The sequence below is a fragment of the Sabethes cyaneus genome, chromosome 2, assembly GCF_943734655.1.
Source record: "Sabethes cyaneus chromosome 2, idSabCyanKW18_F2, whole genome shotgun sequence".
In the NCBI taxonomy this organism is placed as follows: domain Eukaryota; kingdom Metazoa; phylum Arthropoda; class Insecta; order Diptera; family Culicidae; genus Sabethes; species Sabethes cyaneus.
In genome coordinates this window covers 55,048,686-55,068,704 of record NC_071354.1, presented here as the reverse complement: position 1 = coordinate 55,068,704, position 20,019 = coordinate 55,048,686, and the positions used below count along the sequence as shown (strand labels likewise).

Genomic DNA, 20,019 nt, shown 5'->3' with positions numbered 1-20,019 from the left:
GCTGTCGGTACATGCCCGTGAAATTGGAACGTAACACTAATAAAGGGTTGTCGATTTTTTTTGTATTTCGATTCTAAATGACATTTCAAACGGCCGTCTCATTTTCCATTCAGCTATATGTACCACCCAGCTTTATGGTGGTGTTTGTTTGTTGACCGAAAAACAAATTGTTTTCGAAATTATGGCCAGTACGATTAATACATAATTTAATTGAAATTCATAGTCTGAAGCGAGCTGCCTGGCACGAACCAAGATAAAGTAGCTTTGAGTTTTTTCTTGACGTACTGCGTCGGATGTTTTCAAGTTTCTTTCGCATGGAATCTCGCAAAAAATTACTCTCAATTACTAGGGGAGTATCGTCGTGGTTGGGCCACGTTTTGGAATTCACCAATAACTTTTGTTTCAAAAGGAATTTGGGAAATCTAAATACATCGTTGCAAAGGTCTAAGAATAAGGTATATTTCCGGAAAGTTTTGAACTGATTGCTCGAAAAACAAAAAAAGTTATAGGCATTTACGTTAAGACAAAAAATGTTGTCATAGTCGGGCATTGTTGTACAGGTTGGGCCACCGCAGAACATCTAAGACATACGTATTGAAATTCTATATAGAAATATGAAAAGAATGAATTCCGTAAACAACAGCTCATATAGGTACAAATACCCTATTTTTTGCGAAATTTTGGCGATCTTGAAAAAACAATATTGCTACAATCGCCTTTTTCGAAGTGTACAACTACAATGCAAAAAACAACAAGAATTTAGGTTTTTATCGTATTAATTTTGCTTTATTTCTTCACATTTTACGTGACTGACATTCTCAAGCGATTATTGCGCTTCTGCGCTCAAAATTATGGTGGCCCAACCATGACTACTCAAGTGGCCCGATCTTTACTAATAGCGCTTTTCTAGTACACTGAAGTCGCTTTTTACGCGGTTTTTTACGTGACTATTTTTATGCGAGTTTCGGAATTTACGCGGTTTTTTTCACGCTGATTTCGTAATTTACGCGGTTTTTTTACGCGAATTTCGGAATTTACGCGGTTTTTTTACACGATTTTCGGAATTTACGCAGATGTGCTCAAAACGTCTATTTTTTCGCGTAGTGTTGAAATCCACAAAGTTTTTTTACGCGAAATTTTGGGTTTTTTTTATTATTTTTGGCTGCATATAGGTTAATGAGACGTTGGTTAAGCGACTGAAAAATTATTACAAAATTATTTCTCGTTCTTAAAATAGAATTGACAGCATTGCGCAAATAGGTTATTCAAAAACACGTGAAAACCTCTATTAAGCTCCATTGCAGCTTTGGAAGCAGCTACCCAAAACCCAAGTAACAATTTCAGGCTGATCAAACGCTTTTAGAACTGAATTTATTCAACCTGTGGCTGAACTATGGTTTAGTTTTAGAAATAAAAACCTTTTTTCAGCTCTTAAACATCTAAATCTGGTGATTTCATCAAGCTTCGGGTTTGCTAATAGCTGCTTTCGAAGCTGCAATGGAGCTTAATAGAGGTTTTTGCGCGTTTTTAAATAACCAATTTGCGCAAAGATGGAAACAAGGCGCACAGAGGTTATATAAAGGGCGATATAATTGCTTAACAAGTGGTTTGTCTGCCTCAAACGAAATAGGTGATGTAAGTTCTCCAATTTTGGCTGAATAAGTGTTGTAGAATTCCCAAGTAACAATTTGGGTTTTATTACACTCTTATGATGGTATTTAAGACCAAAATTGCTCTTGAAGACCACCATAAGAGCACAATAAAACTCAGATTGTTGCGAGGGTTGCTTACATAAATTTTATTCAACAGCTATGGCTGAATAATTATGGCTGCTAAAATGTTTAATCAGCTCATAAATGTTTCTTGAGAGGGATTTTTTATTAAGATCACAATACGTTTATTCAGCTAGTATAGCACAATTATTGAAAATATTGACGGGTTGTGGAAAGGTTGAAGATGCGCCCAATCTGCTTGTGATAGTATTATGTGAAGCAGCTGATTTACAGCGCATTCGCTGGCTGCTTAAACACTCATAGAATACAGAGGCCTTTGCTTAAATTTATTCAGCGTCTACCACCTGTATTCAGAGTTAAATCAGCCGTAGCCAAATCAGTAGCATTTAAATTCAGCTTTGGTGTTTGTTAGCATTTTAGCTATGCATTAACCAATAAAGCTGGTTTTTGCTAATTGACTAGGTCAGTGTTGGTCAAATTGCGGCCCTTCGTGATGATTCGTGTGGCCCGCGGACTGATTTGAGGAATGGCAGACTTGAGAAAAAAAACTTTTTATGACACAGGGGTTACTGAGTTTAATCGTAGTACCTCGTGTATATTGTAAATGTTATTGCTTTTCGGTTTAAATCTTGTGGTGATTCCTAGAAATCGTATATACGTATATATATATACGTATATACAGTGTATACGGAAAGTTATTGCGCTATCTAGGACTTCACCAAAATCACGAATATGATAGACGTGTTGTAACACATGTCCTGTCATATTGTGGCTAAAAGCTATAGATTTGTTTTTACGGTGAAAGGAAGTGGTGAAGCACTTTGAGATACTGACAGAAAGCATGTTACTTGAGCACCAATTTTCAAATTTGCCCACTGGGTATTGCAGTTCAATGCAGCCGGAATACATTTTGATTATCTTAAAGATTTTTACATCATCGGCATATAAAGACCGACAGCCACGTGGCAGGAGAGCGGATAGTTCATTTATGAAAAAAGAAAAGAGCACTGGTCCAAAGTTGCTCCCCTGTGGTACGCCAAAGATGCTGCAGAACGAGTCAGAAAACTCGGACCCGATCTTCACACTCAGCCTACGGTGAAGAAACGCTCAGATTCTCAGGCCTTGCAAGGAGGATTCCGTAATCCACTCAATCAAACGCTGCTTTCAGGTCCGTGTACAATGCATCAACTGGCATTTGGGAAAAACCCATGCTGGTCTGAAGAAATATAGTGTTGACAGCTAGCGAAATACGCATTGTTCACGATTATCTCGAGCAGTTAAGAGCTTCGACGCATTTATTTTTAGCCCACTCCTCCTAGACTCCGCTTTCAGTCTGGCGTAGACTGATGAAGCCTGCAAGTCGTAGACGAAATACGTATCTGTCGCGAATAAATAAAATAGTAGAAATTAATTGGAAAAGTTTTCTTTTCTAATTAATTTGAGCTGACGTAGATTTCCTCCGCATTGCACAGTACTTGACTATAATATCAAGGTCATCTGCAAAGCCTAGGAGTTGGCTACCCTTGTTGAAAATCGTGCCTCTCGTTTCCGGCGTCCGCACGTTAGATCACTCCCTCAGGAGCGATATTAAACAGCATGCAGGATAAGCCGTCATCTTGTCCAAACCCTCACCGCGTCTCAAAGGAACTCGAGAGTGTCGCCGAGATGCGCACGAAACACATCACTCGATCCAATGTAGTTCCGATCAGTCGCGTCAGTTTATCCGGGAAACCGTTTTCGTGCATTATCTACCATAGCTGGTCTCGATCGACTGTATCGCATGCTGCTTTGAAATCAATAAAGGTGTGATGTTGTTGTTATTGGTTTATCGAGACTTTTAAACGCAAGGCGTTCATTCGAGTCCTTTAAAGGTGTGATGCGTAGGCACGTTGTACTCCCGAAATTTCTGCTTGATCTGTTGAATAGTGAAAATTTGGTCCGTAGTTACGCGAGCCCCCGTGAAGCTTACGTAGTAATTCCCTACGAAATCCTGTGCTATCAGTGACAGCCGGCGTAACAGGCTCTGAGAGAGTACCATGCAGGTGGCGGTTAATTACCAGTGTGATGCCGCGATAGTGGCAACAGTCGCGTCGATCACCCTTTTTGTAGATGGGACAAACCAATCCTTCCATCCATTCCATCGGTAGAGTCTCTTCCTCCTGCCAAATCTTGGAAATATCCCAGTCTAGAGCCGTTGCCAGCGTTTCTCGGTCATGTTTATAAAGCTCGGTCGTCAGGTCCGATCATCAATGATTATTTTAATTTTGTGATGGCAGTTTCAACAATCGCCTCAGTTATCCGGAATCTCAGAAAACCGGATCAAACATTGCAGTTGATGACTTTGTTAGAAACGTTTCTAACAGCAGAGGCCTACTTAGAGTGTGTTGCAAAGAGGTTGTATTTATCGCGCGAAGCGCTGGCTCTATGATCGTCCAGAAACAGATCCATGGATACCTAAGCCATTTTCGTTTTTCTGGAACTTGACAAATGACCAGAACTTTTTCGAATATCTGTAAACTCTTCCCTGCATTCGTAGAGTATACTGTTTATAGAGCAGACGGTTGTAGGCATTACTTGCCATCAAGGCAGGCAGAGGTGGCATAAACCGAAGCGCAGACCAAAAGACACACATTCTTAAACAACACAACACTCGCCATGCAGTGTGTGTTCGCCCACAAATTCCCTTCAGTGTCTCTTTTGCTAAACACGCTCTTTCGTGTTTTACGCGCACCAACAAAAGGCAGTCGCAAACGCAGAGTGATAAATTTGCTGCGTGCTTTACCACACCAAGAGCCGCACTCTGCGCGGCTGGATTGTACACCCTGCGCTGGGCCAGTTGAAGTGGTGTGATTGAAAAAAACATTTTTACTGTTGCGGTGCCTGATCCGTACTAACTTAACATAGACCATATTAGTTGTTCAGTGCAGCGTGTATTTTCACTTTTAAAAGGGCAGAAAATTTGTAAATACAAAACAATTTTTTTGCGCAATTCCGCACGGAGTGTGACAAAGGGCAGCACCAAGTGCTGTTTGTCACTCACTGGGCGATTTTCACCGAGTGCTGTCGTTCGCTCCCACTCCGCTTTCGCTCGTACGCTGTGTGCATATTAGCTGTAGAGGTGTGTTGCCGAATCGCTCTGTGCGACAAGGCATAATATTGGAACATTGGGCGCATAGTGTGAGCGAATGACAGCCCTGAAGGCAGGAGATCCTGTACGTTCCTGTCGACGGAGTTGCGTGTTTTCCCATGGAGGCTTGCGAACGGATCGGTCTTTAGAAACATAATCGGCGATTAAACGATTCAAAGTGCGAATGAATTGATCAACAGCGACGTCAACATCAGGAGAGAACAGCAAGGACTGCCAGTTGACCTGCGCAGTTGTCGTAGCTAAGCCTTCAAAATCCGTTCTGTGAAAGTCTAAGCCGTTGCTGTCGGTAACTTTCTCAAACGCGACAGGGTTCGGAAAACTGAATCGAAAGCGGCATCGAGCGTAATAATAGGTTTAGCCACCTCGAGCAATCAAACAAAGTTATATGACTAAATCATTGGCAAGTATCAGATCTAACAGGCAATTTTTCCTGCTTAACTGGGTTACTGCGGGTCAGGCTGTGCGAATAGACACAGTTTAAAAGCACAGCACAAGCTGCGGAAGCCTGAGGGTGGTGGTTGTCGATGCTAGGGTAACTGATTATTGGAACATTCTAAACTGAACAGGACAGAAATTTTACCCATAGTTACTCAAGTATTAGAAAAATCGGAGACGGATCGATGGAGCAACTTAGCTTATTAGATATTGCAATCAAAACATCTCCGACACACCAGCTGTTGCGAGTGAATCTTCTCGTCAAGCCAGATTTACATTAAAGCGATTATATCAAAGGACGACTTTGTTACAGTAAGAAAAAAGCGCATTGACTTCGGAAGTCCACGTACGTTCACGTAGTAAATTAACAACTGATTGGAAGACTTCATATCGTAGTAGGTACTTAACGTCAGAGGAAAATTTGACGCGGTCCTATCAAGTCGTATGTTCCAAATACTACAATTTTGAATTATGTACATGCAACATATATATATCTGCGCAAAAATACAAGCAAACAACAGTATAAGCACGCAAAAGTCGGTATCTTTACGGACAGGCATATTAGTGTAAAATCGACGACACTTTTACGTGATTAGGCACCTTCACCTCCACCATTAAGTTAATATTAAATAGTTTCTACACCTAAATTCTGCAGTAGCTGAGACCCTACTCAATTTAACTCATAGAGAACTATGCACGATCAAAGGAATCCTAACTGGACGCACCATCGACTAGAATTTGCCCTGCAATTGTGGGCCTACCAAGGCTTTGTCTAGGAATAACTTTTCCTTCTTATTCCATACCAAGTGTGAAGCAAAAATCCCAACAAGAACATTGGTTTTATAAATCATATGGTACTGAATTAGGTCGCTGGATTACAACTATCTACCACAACTCCATCAATGGGTGTAATCAGTCCGTAAAATGTGTACAGCAATAGGGGTCTGTCACAAAAGACGATCATTAAGGCTATCATGGTGGCTCTTTAAGCCAATTCCTTTCTGGCATTCAAAAATATACATCGACTGTGATACTGAAAACGTAAGAGGAAAATCTAGTTCAAATTTCCAGCTGTGCAAGCGGAAGACTGGTTTGAATAATGGTAAAATGAGAACCGCAATCTACTGTGTACTATGTACTGTTATCAATACTGCAAGCTTAACCCATTTCATACCATCGCTGCAAAAATGAGAAGCAAACTTTGCTTTGTTTTGTAGAATCATTCAACATTCATATTAAATTAGACTGCGTAAACTTAATATTTAATAGCTTGTGCAAAATTTCCAAACAGGTTTTTGCTCAAAAACAACGTTTTATGTATTATAAAGTTGGTGCAAAACTCTCGCAATCCTTTTTCGGTAGCATATGTCCGGTACTAGACGGGTTAATCTAATTACACTGTGTTTCCTAGCAAACAAATCTGGCACGTACCGTGTGATGTGCCATAACTGTGTTAATTAAGTCAATCAAAGCAGTATTTAATATACATAAAATTATTCAACAATAAGCTTGTCGGTGTCGGCTAAAAGCCGTTGAAGTTTAATTGCAACGTCAATTTAAAGTTAAGTACTCTCAGTTGGCTCAGTTGGAAATGCTAGGCTCGTTAGGGTGAGCAATAAAAATCATCTGAACGAACGAAAATCCTTCTTTGCAGTTGATGAAAGTTGAACAAACTGAACATCTCGAAAATTTTCTAATTCAATATGTGTTGGTAATTTACAGTCGTATAATAGATGTAGGACCAACTAGCTACCTAATGGCGCCATAGTTTTGGCCGCGTGGAGCAATCAACGAAATGTGAATGCTTCGTCACATTGTCTGGGAAATTCCTCTTCCGGCGGCGGCATAATTTCACCGCAATTATTTAATCGTCGAAATGGAATAAACACAAAATGGTCGCCGGCTGGATGGAAACAATACGACATACGACGGCAAGCAGCTCTGCATGTGTATCTGCATGCATGTCGTTCCGTTCTGCTGGCATGATGGCGAATAAATAAATTCCACTTTGTCACACAGACGAATGAGAGCCGCAATCCAAGCAAGAATGTTGCATGCATGATGCTTTTCCCACACTGCATTCAGCGAGCGTTTCGAGGGAAAGTGGCATATTTTACCTGGCCCAATTAACTTTCCACAATTGCAGTTGACTGCATATGTTCTGCATTGAAATTAAAACCTCGAATTATTTAAGTATCACCTGCATTTTCATTGATGAAAATTCGTCCTTAACTGATTTTAAAGTAAATTTCAAATTCGAGTCTTAAGAAATTCCAAATTATAGACATACTTTCAACTAATTTTAATCATCGTCAAACAAAGTCTTTTATCAAAGTTGATGTACATTTTACCAACCGAACCGGAAAGCGGCGCATCATGCCCCAGGTTACGGATGTTGCGGTTGTATGATAGTATCATGCCAATGCTATCATTTTAGCTAAATGAGATTTTAATGAGAATGGTGTCTCGTTGGTGCGTCTCGGGGAAGTTAGCGATTTCAGGCGAAATGATACCAGGAGAAAACATTCGTTCATACATGATGGCGAACTGGCGATGTGACTCCGATGCAGTCTGTGTAACGTGCTGCAGCAGGATGCTGTACCGAAGCGAAAAATACGATGGAATATGACCGGGATCAGGTGCGGGACACCGAAGAAAATACACGAGCAGGAGGAGGAGGGGGAGTGCATTTCGGAGGAAGAACATTAAAATTCAGAACCAAACTCCGGTGCCCGACATACGACAAAGGAGGATTAGTACCTGCGGTGAAATTAATTTTTCTCATACTTTTATGAATTGTTTGTGAGGTGAATGAAGACAGGCAGGACTGTGCCATATCGTGGCCATACGAGTAGTTTGTGCGAGCCAAAAATATCTACGGGTGGAACATGCCACGGTGATGTTTGAGTTCAGCAAAGAAGGAAACGCTTCTTCAAAGAAAAGATGTTGGAATATGTAAACTTTATGATACGCTTAATTTAGTTACTCGTTTAACGGTGATCAGATTATGTGACGAACGCTTTTGTTGTATCAACATAAAATGAAAGAAGATGGTTGTCAGGCATGAAATCATAAAGTATGCAATAGCGAACGAAAGGAATTTTAACATAAATATTTGGGACCGTTTTTCGCACTTACCTGAAACAGTGTCTGGTCGATTTTCGCGTTGGCCGGAATTTGAACCTTGTATAGTTTCTGGTCGAACTCGGGTGCGTGATCGTTTACGTCCTCCACCTGCACGACGACTCGGGTCGTGGACGAAAGCTGCGGTGCACCATTATCCATTACTAGGATCTGCAAGAGGAGGAAAAGTGACATGAGCACAATTAAAACTTTGAATGAGATTGGATAAACCGTAATGAATGCAGGGTACCGAACAATGCTCGCGCTCGTAGACCTGAATATTACACGGCAAATCCGGAGTTGCTGTTGACAAGATCTGCTCGTACCTAGATGCGGACGAGCGAACGATAATTACACGGCATTCGTTACACTGGGTAGCCGGCCTCACAGCTGGATTCCCCCGGAGGATTGTGGAGTGGCCCGGGCTGGCACACGCGCGAAATGAAAATTAATTTTTGCGTATAGTATAATTAATTCCAGCTCATTTATTCCGACCGGTGTGCGGAGATGAAATTGATGCTGCTCGCAGTGCGGAACGGAAGATTAAAAAGCTGTCACTTGCCGTGATTTCGAAAAGCGACTAGACGAAGGACGCTGCGCTGCGGGACGAATTTATTTCAATTTTCCGCCGTGTACGAAGAATTTTTAAATTAGAATGTTTTATTCTGATCTTCAGCTTAATAATGCGTATAAAAATATTGTCTTAAAATACATTTTAAAGCTGTTGAAAACTGACAAAAATATCTACCAAGATTGCATGAGATTCACCGTGAGTATTATTTAAATCGCTTTCAGCTTTCGCTTTTGCTTAGGTTGAAAATTTCGGACTTTCGAGTGCAATTAGATTTAAATTAAAAGTTGAAACTGGAATAGAACTTTGACTTGGAATTGGACAGAAAATGGTGTTGAAATTGGACTTAAAATCGGACTTGACATGGGGCATGGAAATTGGGGTTGATCTGGGCTAGACGTTTTATTTCAAGTTGACTGGAAGTTGAACTTAAAATTGGATTTTCAATTGGACTTTAATTTGAACTAATTTGGTGTTGGAATTAGTTATGAAATTGGACTTAAAAGAAAATTGAAGTTTTTATTTGAAACTGGACTTTGTAACTGAAGTTGGGCGTAAATTGAATTTAAATTAAACTTGAGTTTAGACTTGGAATTACATTTGAAATTAGACCTAAAATTCGAATTAAATTAGACATGAAAGAGTGCTTAATATCGGACATGCAATTGGACTTGAGTTTGGATATGGAAGCGAGAATAGACACGAAGTTTTACTCGAAATTAGACTTGACATATTTCTTTATTTCTCTTTTTCTGTCCCGTTTTTCCATTTTTTGTTTGTTTTCCCGTGTTTTCTATTTATTGTTCTGTTTTTCTTCGTTTTCTGTCCCACTTTTTCTTAGTTTCACTTCTGTTTTTCTCTTGTTTTTGTTTCATTTAATGTAATTTTCGTCTATTTCTAACTCCCTTCTTTCTCGGTTTTTGCCTTCGTCTGTTCCGTATATTTTCTTTTGAATGCCATGGTTTTTCTTCTTTTCTGTCACGTTTATTTTGGTTTTGGGTCCGTTTTTTCCCTTTGCTCTCCGGTTTTTTTTATCTCCCGTTTTTAACCTTTTTCTCTCCAGTTTTATCTTTTCTTTGGTCCGTTTTACCAATTTCTCTTCTCTTCCTTTTTTTGTCCGATTTTCTCATTCAATTTTCTCCCGTCTTTCTCTTTTTATCTCCCATTCGACCTCCTTTTCCCATTCGCCTTGTTTCCATTTTTGTCTCTTGCTATTCTTCTTTTCCCTTTTGGTTTCCCTTGTTTTCTGATCCGTATTCCTTTTCTAGACTTGTTTTCCCGCAATCTCTTCCCGTTTTCTCCCCTTTTATGTCATGCTTTCTTTTCTTTTTCGGTCCCGTCTTGCTTCTTCTCCTTGTTTTTCGCTCCCGCTCTTTCTTGGTTTTCCTTTTTTATGCCCGCTGTGCTCTTTCTTTTCGTTTTCTGTCGTAATTGCCTATTCAGTAATGATTGTATTCTTTTAGGTTCCGTTTTCATGTTTTTCCGTTCGTTTTTTCTTTATTTTCAAGCCCGTTTTCCCTCTTTCCCAGTCCAGTTCTTTGTTTTCTGTCCCCTTAGCTCCTTTTCGTTTACTTTCGTTTTTGTCTGTTCCGTTCTTCCTCTAATTATGCTCTGTTTTTTCTCCTTTTATCTTATATTCTGTTTTTCGTTGAAGGACTCGAATGAACGCCTTGCGTATAAAAAATCCTAATAAACTAATAACAACAATATCTCTCGTTTTCTCCTCGTTCTCATTTTCATTTTTCTCGCACCACTTTCTTCTGTTTCTGTTATCGTTTTTTAAAATTTTCATGTATTTTTTTCATCTCTTTTTCTTCTTTTATCTAATTTTTTCTGTTTTAACTCCATTTTTTTTTCCGTTCAATTTGTCCTCATTTTCGATCTCGTTTTCCTCGTTCCGTTTCTAACTTACTTGTTTTTCTCAAAAATAGTGGCAGATTTTATTAGAAAAAGTTCAACTTTAAGTCTACTTTCAAGTGCAATCCAAATACAATTTCAGGTACGATTTAAATCCAAATCTTATCCAATTAGAATTCTTACTTAAAGTTCCACTTCGAGTTTAATATGAAGTTCGATTTCAACTCTAATTTTAAGTCTAGCTTCTAGTCCAACTTAAAACCAATACATTCCTCTTTTTAAGTCTAAGTCTAAGTTAGGCCAATGCAAATTATTTTAAAAGTTTTTGTCACTCTCCCCCCCTTGGAAATTGGCTTGAAAAATCGAGGGGCAAAAAAATTGTAGGATATGAGTTATATTTTTTTATAAAATCAGTTCTCCATGGGCTCTATAGCCTGAAAAACTCGAAAAATGAGTGTACGAGTTGAGTTTACGCTTCTAGCACAAAATAGAAATGGGAATTCAAACAGTGCAGTTTCCGAAAATCGACCAAAAAAATTTCTTTCGTTTTTGTCTTTTTTTCGTAGATTTTTGCATGGAAAATAATAACGTATATATTAAAAGCAAGAATAGATTTGGTTTTCACGTTTAAACTTTAAGTAAAAATGCCTAAAATCCATTTTTTTCGCCCCCCCCCCCCCCTTCAGTGGTCCAACACCGGAAGAACAAAAACTTCTTAAAATATTTGTAATGGCCTCAAGTGATAGTGGAAAACTCCAAAAAAAAGTCGGAAAATCATGCTCTGTCACTTGCAAAAGAAGAAAAAGAAAAAGAAGCAAAAGAAAAAAAAATAAAGCCGAAAACTGAACGAAAAACAGCACGATGGAAAACGTGACAAAACAGTGACAAAACAGTAACAGAAAAGGAGGAATAGCAGGCCATAATAAGAGGAAGACCGGAACAGACGAAAACAAAAAATGGGATAGAAAAGCGAAGAAATTGGGACAGCAAAAAAATTTGATACGGGACAGAAAATGACCAAAAAAACTAGACAGGAAAAGAGAAAGCACGGAAGAGAAAAAACAACAAAAATGGACAAGAAGAATTAAGACAAGGTAAAAAAGGGTAAGAAAACAGGACAGGAAAAGAAGAAAAGAGGAACATAGAAAAAGGAAACAACGGATAGAAAAAAGAAAAAACTTGTGAGAAAATGTGGGTAAACGTAATAAGAAAAGGAATACGCAACAGAAAGCAAGAGAAAAAAAGAAAGATAGCAAAAGAAAAAACGAAAACGGATGGAAGAAATCGAGGGAAACGGGAAAAAGAGGTCAAACGGGATATAAAAGGAGAAAGTTGGGACAAAAATTTGGAGCAGAAACAGAAAACATAACAGAAAAAGAAAACACAAAAAGGACAGGATAAAACGAAAGTGAAAAGTCGTAAAATGGAAAATGAAAAAGGAAAAATCCGAAAGGAAAGAATAACAAAGGAGCCAATAAAACGTAACAGAAAAGATAAAAAAACGGGAAAACAAAAAGAGTAAAAGCGAAACAGACAAAAACGAAAAACAAGCGGCAAAGGAAAACAATAGAATTGAAAAATACGAAAACTGGAAACGAACAGAAAAGAAAGAAAAAAAGAGAAGAGAAAACACAAAAAACGGGAAAAAATAACAAATATCCGTTTTAAAACAGGAAAAAAACAGGACTGAAAAGAAGAAACGCGCAGGATTCATCGTTTCCAACGGAACAACGAAACAGAAAACACGGTAGAGAAAAAAAGGAAAACGACAGGATGGATGGTAGAAAGTGAGAGCAAAAAACCTAAAAACAGAAAAGGAGAAAAACCAAACAAAAAGTGGAAAAAGTTGGGACTGAAAAGAGAAAAAACAACAGGACAGAAAAAAATGAAATCAAATTTATAAGGACGGGAAGAAAACAACGTGCTTGAGAAGCAGGACATAATAAGAGGAAGAACGGAACAGACGAAAACGAAAAACAGGATAGAAAAGCAAAAAAAGACTAGAATTGGGATCGCAAAAAAGAAAACAGTCAAAACGGGACAAAAATTGACTAAAAACGGGACAGGAAAATAGGAAGCATGGGCTTGAAAACGAGGGAAAACGGAAGAAGCGAGACAAAAAATCAGGAAAGAACAATCATAACTCATGGAAAGGGGAAAACAACAAGACAGGAAAAGAAGAAAAAGGGTCAGAGGAAGATGTAACAAAGCAAAGCCTAGGTGCTACATTCTGTTATCGAAACTTGGCCTTCTGTTTTTATACGACAGACTTCGCAGCCAGCTGTTAGAGTGCAGGACAATTGCAGGGCCAGTTGCTACGATCCTATTGACTCTAACAGCCTCTCCCAGTTGAGATTCGAACATACGACGACTGGCTTATTAGTCCAGCGTCATACCTCGAAGCCAACGGGAGGCTATGGGAGGAAGATGTAACAATGGATTAAAAAAGGAAAACAGGGGATCCACAACAAAATAAACGTAACAGAAAAGCTGAAAAACCGGACAAGATGGAGAAAGAAAAAACAGAAAACGGACGAAAACGAAAAACGAATGAAAAATAATAATAAAAATTAAAAAAAGACAAAAACTGTAAACAAAATAAAGGAGGAGGAAGGGAAAAAACAAAAAAACTGGTTTAAAACATAAGAAATACTTGGACCAGGAAAGGAGGAAGAGTGGGATAAAATAAAAGGAAAAACGGCATAGAAAAGCGAAAACCGACAAGAATCGAGGCGCAAACAAAGACAAAACATCACAGAAACTGACAAAAATTAAGACAGGAAAAAACGAAAAATGGGCCTGAAAACGAGGAAAAATGGTAGAAAATAGGCAACAAAATGGAGAAGAGCAATCAGGATTCACGGAAAGGTGTGAGAAACGGGACAAGAGAGAGGAAAAAAGGGACAGATGAAGATCTAACAATGGATGAAAAACGAAAACAAAAAGGGAGAAAACAAAAGGGAAAACGAGCCAAGAGAAGGAATACAACACAGAAAACAAGAGAAACCAAAAGGAAAAAGAACAATGGCGTCAGTGAAAAGAAATTCGATAGAGGAAACAAGCAAAACGGGAAAAAGGGGTCAAATGGGATATAAAAGGAGAAAAATTGGGCCAAAAACAGGAAAATGAGACATAAAAAGCAAAAAAAAAAAATGAAAATACGGACTTATGAATAGAGAAAAAGAGGTAAAACGAGAAATAAAACAGGGAAACCGGAAAGGAGAGAAAAAAGGGACCCCAAAACAAAATAATCGCTATTGGGGCAAATCCCGGTGTAGTGGTTAGCATTCACACCACTCATGCCGAGCACCCGGGTTCGAATCCCAACCTCGCAGAAAGCCACAAATGATCCAAGCTGTTAACCGTTATGTGTTCGGCTGGGTACCCGGGTACCTTTTGAGACTTTATAGCCTCGAAAAACAAGGTTTACGACAACTCAGCCAGCTAAAACTCGTAGAATGCTCCTAACTAGTGGGAATAAACCATTTGTCATCAACAGATTGCCTGTAGCAGCAGGGGGGGTCGAAGGGGGGGCCTTCGAATTTTTTTACCCCGTAAGTGTTCGGATGGGTACCCGGGTACCCACCGAAATGAAATGCTTCTAACTTTATCAATTCTTGACCGATTTTGGATCTTAAACCGTCAAAAGATTGGAAAATTTGTCTATTTTTAGAGCATAAGACATACCAAGCCTGGGACCACGTCTGGTTCCCGTATATTCAGATCTCCGGGACCATGTTCCGGATCCAAAACAAATGTGTACAATTGTCAATAAAACCACACAACATTGGTATCAAAATTCATGAAATCACTCCAGGAGTTGATGTTTATCCATTTTGAGTCCATTCAACTTATAGTCTTCGGAATGGCCACTCCGGAGCAGGTTCCTGTGGGGCCTTACGGGACCGCTAACATATTTGGATAGAAAACCCTAGCAATATGTATATCAAAATTCACGAAATCACTCCAGGAGTTGAGTTTTATCCATTTTAAGTTATTTAAGTTATTTGATAAGCTGTCCCTGGAATGGCCACTCCGGAGCAGGTTCCTGTGGGGCTCTATGAGACCAGTAACATGTTTGAATGAAACCCTAGCAATATGTATATCAAAATTCGTGAAATCACTACAGGAATTGAAATTTATCCTTTTTGAGTTCAGTTAATGACATGTCCTTGGAACGGCCATTCCGCGGCAGGTTCCTGTGGAGCCTTATGAAACCATTAACATGTTTGGATAGAAACCCCAGCAATATGTATGTCAAACTTCATGAAATCACTCCAGGAGTTGATTTTTATCCACTTTGAGTCCATTTGATGAGTTGTCTCCAGAATGGCCATTCCGGAGCAGATTCCCGTGGGGTCCTATGAGGCCACTAGCATGTTTGGATAGAAACCCTAGCAATATGTATGTCAAAATTCATGAAATCACGCCAGGAGTTCATTTTTATCCATTTTGAGTCCATCTAACAAGTTGTCCCCGGAGTGGCCATTCCGAGGACAACTCGTCAAATCGACTTAAATGGACAAAAATCAATTCCTGGAGGGATTTCATGAATTTTGACATACATATTGCTAGGGTTTCTACCTAAACATGTTAGTGGCCTCAGGGCCCCATGGGAATCTGCTACGAAGTGGCCATTCCGGGAACCACTCATCAAATGGACTCAAAGTGAATAAAAATCAACTCCTGGAGTGATTTCATGAAGTTTGACATACATATTGCTGGGGGTTCTAACCAAACATGTTACTGGTCTCATAAGGCTCCACAGGAACCTGTTGCGGAATGGCCTTTCCGAGGACATGTCATCAACTGAACTCAAAAAGGATAAATTTCAATTCCTGGAGTGATTTCACGAATTTTGATATACATATTGCTAGGGTTTCTATCCAAACATGTTATTGGTCTCATAGAGCCCCACAGGAAGCTCTGGAGTGGCCATTCCGGGGACAAATCATCAGATGGACTCAAAATGGATAAAACTCAACTCCTAGAGTGATTTCGTGAATTTTGATATACATATTGCTAGGGTTTCAGTCCAAACAGGTTAATGGTCTCATAAGGCCCCACAGGAACCTGCTCCGGAATGGCCATTCCGAAGACAACTCGTTAAATGGACTCAAAATGGATAAACATCAACTCCTGGAGTGATTTCATGAATTTTGATACCAATATTGTGTGGTTTTATTGACAATTGTACACATTTGTTTTGGATCCGGAACATGGTCCTGGAGATCCGGATTTACGGGAACCAGACGTGGTCCCAGGCTTGGTAAGTCTCATGCTCCAAAAATAGACAAATTTTCCAATCTTTTGACGGTTCAAGATCCAAAATCGGTCAAGAATTGATAAAGTTAGAAGCATTTCATTTCGGTGGGTACCCGGGTACCCATCCGAACACTTATGGGTGTTAAATTTCCCATACACATAACGGTTAAAGTGACTATAATCAACCAAAAAAAAAGAAATAATCGCGACAGATTATTGATGATTATTGAGAGATGAAAAGACGGGGCCCCAAAAAGAAGAAAAGCGGAACAGAGGAAATTGTTTTTCGTTTTCGAAGGAAAGGAAATAAAAACAGATAGAACAAGACGAAAACTGGAAACGAGAAAAATGGAAAAGAGAAAAGTTGGAAAGCGCGAATGAAAATAATAAAAACCGGTTTTAAACATGAAAATAAAACAGGACTAATAGTAAGGAAAATTGGATAGGATACGAAGAATAACGAAACAATGAAACAGGAAAAACGGGACAGAAAAACGGAAAACCATAAGAAAAATGGACGAAAAGGGCGAAAAACCAAAAAATTGTTCCGATAAAAGAAAAAAACGCAACATAAAAGAGATAAAACGAGAAAATAAATATCAATCCTAATTTCAAGTAGAATATCTTGTCCATGTTCGGTTTGAAGAGAAACTTCAAGTTTAAATTATTGTCCGATTTTAAACCCAATTTTAAATTTAACTTAATTCTTATTTTAAGTTTAATTAGTCGGTGTTAAGTCAGACCGAACCAAGTGACAAGCCTCTGATTTCGAGAAAAACGCGATCAAAGTTCGCTGCTCTGTATGGTATTTGGTTAATCGTTCGAAATCATCTCATAACTCTGGCTGTTTGCAGCATTTATCTAGTCTGATTAGAGTAAAATGTAGCTTACGAAATTTTTTATCATTTGTTGTCATTAACTATTTTTTTTAAATTTTGCAACTTGGTCCGGTCTAATTTAACACCGACCAATTGTAAGTGAAATTTAAAACCTGATTTCAACCCCAATATCAAGTCTAATTTCTATTACAATTTTAAGTTCAATTTCGAGCTTAATTTCAAATCCAATTTCCAGTCTAGTTTCAATTTTAATGTCAAATCCAATTCAAAGTTCTAGTCCGACTCCAGTACTCTTAATTACAGTCTTACTTCAAGTCCAATTTCCACTTTAATTTCTAGTCCAGTTCCAAGTATTTCAACTTCAACTTTGATTTTAAATCTAATCCCACCCGAAAATTCGGAGTTTTCAGTCGTTTTTTTGGCCCAAAAGCTTTTCTGAAAGGTGGGGTGTCTCATCTTTTATTTATGCCTGGGCACGCTAGTGATAAGATTTACCACAGATAGAATTTAAATTATTTTCAATTTTTAATATTCAGATTCCAATCTACCCCTCAATGATTTTTTCAAAGATTTTAAATCTGTTGGGAGACAACAGAAACCAAAATAAGAAGCCGTTTTCTTATACACAGAGAGGTTTGTGACGGTTTGATTGATGTCCAAAATCATCATCAATCAAAAGTTGTCCTCCAACATTGGGCAATATTATGGAAAGGTAGATCCGACTATTTTACTTTGTTTTCGTAATCTCCACCATAATCTGAGAAATTTTGTGAGTCAAATTGCCACCACAGAAGCCAGTTTCCTTCACCTAGTTCCGTGATGTCACACATAAATAAGCTACCGTGACTACAGCTACAACATTTTGCCGTTGTTTGATTAATTCCAGCCAAAGGTTGAAATATTTTATCTCTTCATCCGGCCCCCCAAAAGATGCTTACAATTATTCACCGTACACCGATGCCCCGCCGCCGTGCTGATTGGACCGTGAAAATCAGGTCACACAGAAGTGATAGAGAAAAAATAAATCTGTTCGTTTACAGCTAGCAGGCAGCGCAGGACAGGGTATTTGTTCGATCCCGTTCGTTGGAAAAATAAAGGAAATTAAAAAAAAATAACGCACAGGTGACTGACCATGGATGATTCACTCCATTACCCATGCAGCGATGATTCAAGCCGCGAGCACGATGCGATGGGGCGGACGGTCGGTCGGTCGGCCGGTCGGTACGACCATGTTGTATCCTTCTGCAGCATGATGGACACTAATTGATCGTGAGAGATTAATTATTTTGATTTATCGTTGCATCAAACGCGGTACTGAGCAGAAATCCCGGCTGGACTATATATGCATGCGTGCGTGTGTGTGCGGTTTGCTGATACGTACTACCCACACTGCTTCCAATATCACCTGCAAAGTGGAGCTTGACCGAGCATATCAATCCGGTCGGGACGATGATGCTGTCAGCTGGCGAGTTGGTGCGCTGGCTGCCGTGCGGACGTGCTATCTCTTTGCGGTTTGTTCGAAATATATCCTTCGGGTAGCACCATTGCCATGAATTGATTAATGAGTTCATTGTCACAAATAAATGCGTTTGATTGAATTGACTTTATTCATGATTGCGTAACACCAAATGGTTTGCTCCGGCAGGATATTGCAAATGGCCGGTGAGGATCGAAACACCAAAGTTCATTTAATTATGTATGATTTAACGCCACCGCCGCTAGAATGTGGTCGCTTAGTGTTTGCACCTCAACACGGCTTTGTTTCGGAAACTTTGCTCTAACAGAGTAAAAAACAAGCATAAACTTTTGCATCCTTTTTGGACTTGGACAGCGGACCAAAAAAAAAACAAGAAATGAATAGCAATGGTCCTAGATTTTCACTGAGTTGAAGCCGTTGAAATTTTACTCAATCATATTTGTAATTAGAGTTAATGAGATTCTGATTACTTTAAAAGTTTTGGCCAAATGAAAAATTTCATCATAGTTTTCTCGATATAGAGTATCAATAACTCTAGATTCCGCTGTTACAACGTTGATCCAGACCTTGTATACTCGAATGAAAACGAACACTTTGCAAAGCAATTTGGAATAATAACAGAGATATGTTATGAAGACTTACAATGTAGGGCAAAAGGACATTCAGCCATTATGATTGAGCTTTAATAGTCGAAACGAAACGACTCGTTGAGGATGATTATATAGAGCAAAGAAAATCCATCGTCAATACTCACTTATAAATATAAAGGTAACATTGCTTTTTTAAAGAAAAGGGTAAGGTTCATTTTCCTTTTAGCATTCAAAAGAAAAAGTAGGTTTATTGTCCTCTTAAAATTGAACAAATGTTTACACTGCAAACTACACTTAATTGCAGGTACCGGACAAGATTGGCATTCAACATCGTTCATTCTGTCGGACAATTACTTCAATTTCAAAGCTTTCCATTTTTACTCAGAGGCTAATGATTCGTCGGGTCACAGTGGCACCGAAGTAATTGTACTGAAAGTCATGATAAAAAAACAACATTGAATAAAGAATCCAACAAAAATTGATACTAACAAGCTCAGCTGTTGATGTGCCTTTCTACCTCTTGTTAGACTCTCAGCTTAAGCGAAGTGAAAAATTTGCCAAGAAGAATTTTCCTAATGGTGCAATCAGGGAAACTTTGAACTTTTATCTGCCCTTCGGCTTTCCTGCGCTGTCATGCTATATTTCAAAGTCACCACAAGAGGGTGAGCCGAACCGTAAGAAGTGATTCCGAGTAGTACGATCATTACCGCATAATCGTAATGGGTAAGCGAAAACCACGGAAAGCGTCCTTTGTAGGAATCACTTGTGCGCGGATAGCGTACTTTGTGACTGCTAACAATGGCAGACCGCATGCACCTGCAAGCGAGTGTACTACGGTTCATGAATGGAAAATTCTCGTAATTACGTCTGCTAGTTTGTTTCCAAACCTGACTTCGCTATCGGCAAATACTACACTACACAGTGTAAGTTCAATCGATATTGACTGTCAGCGGCGGAGGCGGTAGAATAAATGTATACACA

General features: G+C 39.0%; 1 protein-coding gene across 1 annotated transcript in view; it reads right to left on the bottom strand.

The window, feature by feature from the left end:
- Window positions 1-20,019, bottom strand: part of LOC128738251 (fat-like cadherin-related tumor suppressor homolog) — a 589,652-nt gene that overhangs the window by 99,504 nt on the left and 470,129 nt on the right. The window contains exon 8 of the mRNA XM_053833248.1: window positions 8,455-8,610. Coding sequence (XP_053689223.1) covers window positions 8,455-8,610 — 156 coding nt within the window. The remainder of the gene's footprint in view (window positions 1-8,454; window positions 8,611-20,019) is intronic.